We start from the raw sequence: 2,568 nt of genomic DNA on the forward strand, positions 1-2,568 counted from the left end.
GAGGCGGGAGGAAGGTTTGAAAGGGGTGTGGGGGGGCCGAGGATGCTGGGGGAGGCTCTGAGCTGCGGGAGTTTCACAGGACTCCAGCCTGAGGGAACTCTGGAGGGGACACAGAGCCGGGGGGGGGATGTGGGGGGCTCAGCTCTGCCTCTTCCAACTCCTGACACAGCCCCTCTGCCTGCTCAGGTTCTCACACATGATCCAGGACAAGGCCCTTCGCACCTCCTGGGCGAGGAAGATGAAGGAACGGCAGGAGAAGAAGCTCGTCCAGGACCTGGCGCGGCAGCTGGAGGAGGGGAAACGGAAAGAGCGAGAGGTAACGGGGCTCGGGACTTGGATTTTGGGCTCAGGACCCAGCAGGCAGCATCACGCAGCCCTTCCACTCCTGCTGTCTCCGTGGGGCAGCTTCTCTGGGCAGCAGGGGGGGGTTTGCTGGGGCGACCTCGAGGCCACATTGCAAAGTTGGGGCTTGAGCAGAGCCTTTCCACCTCTTTCCACACACAACTCCGTGTCTCTGCCCCTATCCCCACCGCCTGCGAGGGGGAATTCCCTGTCCTCCTGCCAAATCCGGGTTGTGACAGTCACTGAGTCGGAATAAACTCATTCAAGCCTGGTCTCAGGAGGGCTGGGAGGGGTGGAGATGGCTGCTGGCTTGGCTTTGTGCAGCAGATTTCATGCTTGGGCAAGTGTTGTTGATGCTACCGTAGCCCTTGTGGCTTCCTGAGCGGTGTCTGCATCAGCCACGGGGTTGATATGGGTCAATAAGGGTTTGGATTTAAGGCTGGGAGAGAGAGGGAGGGAAGGGATCCACAGGGAATGTTTTGGTGCTGCTCCCCCAGGAGAAGAAGCGACGGCGAGAGGAGAACCTGAAGCGGCGGCTGGAGAACGAGCGGAAGGCAGAGATTGTCCAAGTGGTGAGTTTTGGCACCACAGTGGCCTCCAGACCCCAGGAATTTGCCTCCAGTTTGCTCCTGTTCCTCTCCCTGGCTCCTCCTTTGAAGGATATTGGGGGGAGTGGGGAAATCCAACCAAACCCAATTGCACCAGGAGGGTGTCTCCTCTGCCAAACAGGCAGATGATGCCCTGTGGGGTGGGCTGGGGGGGGGGAAACTTCTCTTTCAAGCTTGAGGAAAGCAGGGAGGGGGTCACCCTGGGGGGATAGGACAAGGGAAACTGGGTATTGATGGGGATTTCTTGGGGGGAAGAGACCATCTGGAAGGGTGGTGAGGACCTTCACAGCCACACAGTGGTGGCAAGACGGGGTTGTCACCTGCACCCTCTGACACAGGAGCTGGGGGAACTTGGAGAGATTCCAAGGGAGGAGTTTTAGGATAAATCTGATCAGGAAATGGATGGCTCCATGGACAGAATTTGGTTGTTGAGGAAGAAGATCCCATCCCTGGGATGGTCCTGATGGACAACAGGATGCCCAGGAGCCAGCAATGGGCCCTGGTGGCCAAGAAGGCCAATGGCATCCTGGGGGGCATCAGGAAGAGTGTGAGCAGCAGGTGGAGGGAGGTCATCCTGCCCCTCTGCTCTGCCCTGGGGAGGCCCCATCTGGAGCACTGGGACCAGTTCTGGGCTCCCCAGTTCCAGAAGGACAGGGAACTGCTGGAGAGGGGACAGCAGAGGCTACAAAGATGATGAGGGGCCTGGAGCATCTCTCTGCTGAGGAGAGGCTGAGGGACTTGGGGCTTTTTAGTCTGGAGAAGAGAAGGCTGAGGGGGGATCTGATCAACACCTATAAATACTGAAAGGGTGGGTGTCAGGAGGATGGGGCCAGGCTTTTTCCAGGGGTGCCCTGTGATAGGACAAGAGGAAATGGGCACAAACTTGAGTATAAGAAGTTCCATCTCAACATGAGGAGGAACTTCTTGACTTTGAGGGTGGCAGAGCCCTGGCAGAGGCTGCCCAGAGAGGTGGTGGAGTCTCCTTCTCTGGAGACATTCAAACCCCACCTGGCCACGTTCCTGTGGGACCTGCTCTGGGTGGTCTTCTGGGAGCTTCCCCCCTTCCCCAGCACGGTCTCTGCTCCTAACCCCCCCTTTTTTTTCCAATCCCCCCCTTCCAGATCCGGAACCCGCTGAAGCTCAAACGGGCCAAGAAGAAGCAGCTGCGGCGGGTGGAGAAGCGGGACACGCTGGCCCTGCTCCAGAAGACACCCGTGCGGCGCAAAGCGGCCACTGAGTGAGATGGGGCCACCAGCCCCGGGGGTTCTGTGGGTCCCCCTCCTCTCCAGGGACATTTCTTGGCCTCGGTGGGGAGGAGTCACTGCCCGGGGCCACCGGTGTTGGACAGACAGAAGGACAAAACTGCGGCGTGACCCTCAGGAACCTGCAGCTGGATGCCACCCCCCTGCCCTGTGAAATCCAGGGGGCTGGAAGAACTGCTTTACTTGCCCAAATCTGCTTTTTCTTGATAAAAATGAGTAGGAACTGACCCAAACTCACCTCCAACAGCTCGGGGGGGGCGCTGGGGCCTTCCCTCTCTCCAAAGCAGAGCTCCCATGGCCTTCCTGAGGTCACAGAGTGTGGTGGCCCCATGCCCCCCAAGACTCCCCTTCCTTCA

The 2,568-nt window shown here is 59.1% G+C and overlaps 1 protein-coding gene across 1 annotated transcript in view; it reads left to right on the forward strand.

The window, feature by feature from the left end:
- The window catches only part of CCDC86 (coiled-coil domain containing 86), an 8,539-nt gene extending 6,100 nt beyond the window's left edge, over nt 1-2,439 (forward strand). Inside the window, exons 2-4 of the mRNA XM_014948820.1 lie at nt 187-316; nt 840-914; nt 2,072-2,439. Coding sequence (XP_014804306.1) covers nt 187-316; nt 840-914; nt 2,072-2,191 — 325 coding nt within the window. The 3' untranslated portion in view covers nt 2,192-2,439. The remainder of the gene's footprint in view (nt 1-186; nt 317-839; nt 915-2,071) is intronic.
- The last annotated feature ends 129 nt before the right edge of the window (nt 2,440-2,568 follow it).

This window comes from Calidris pugnax, unplaced genomic scaffold (assembly GCF_001431845.1).
Source record: "Calidris pugnax isolate Ruff unplaced genomic scaffold, ASM143184v1 scaffold107, whole genome shotgun sequence".
NCBI lineage: Eukaryota > Metazoa > Chordata > Aves > Charadriiformes > Scolopacidae > Calidris > Calidris pugnax.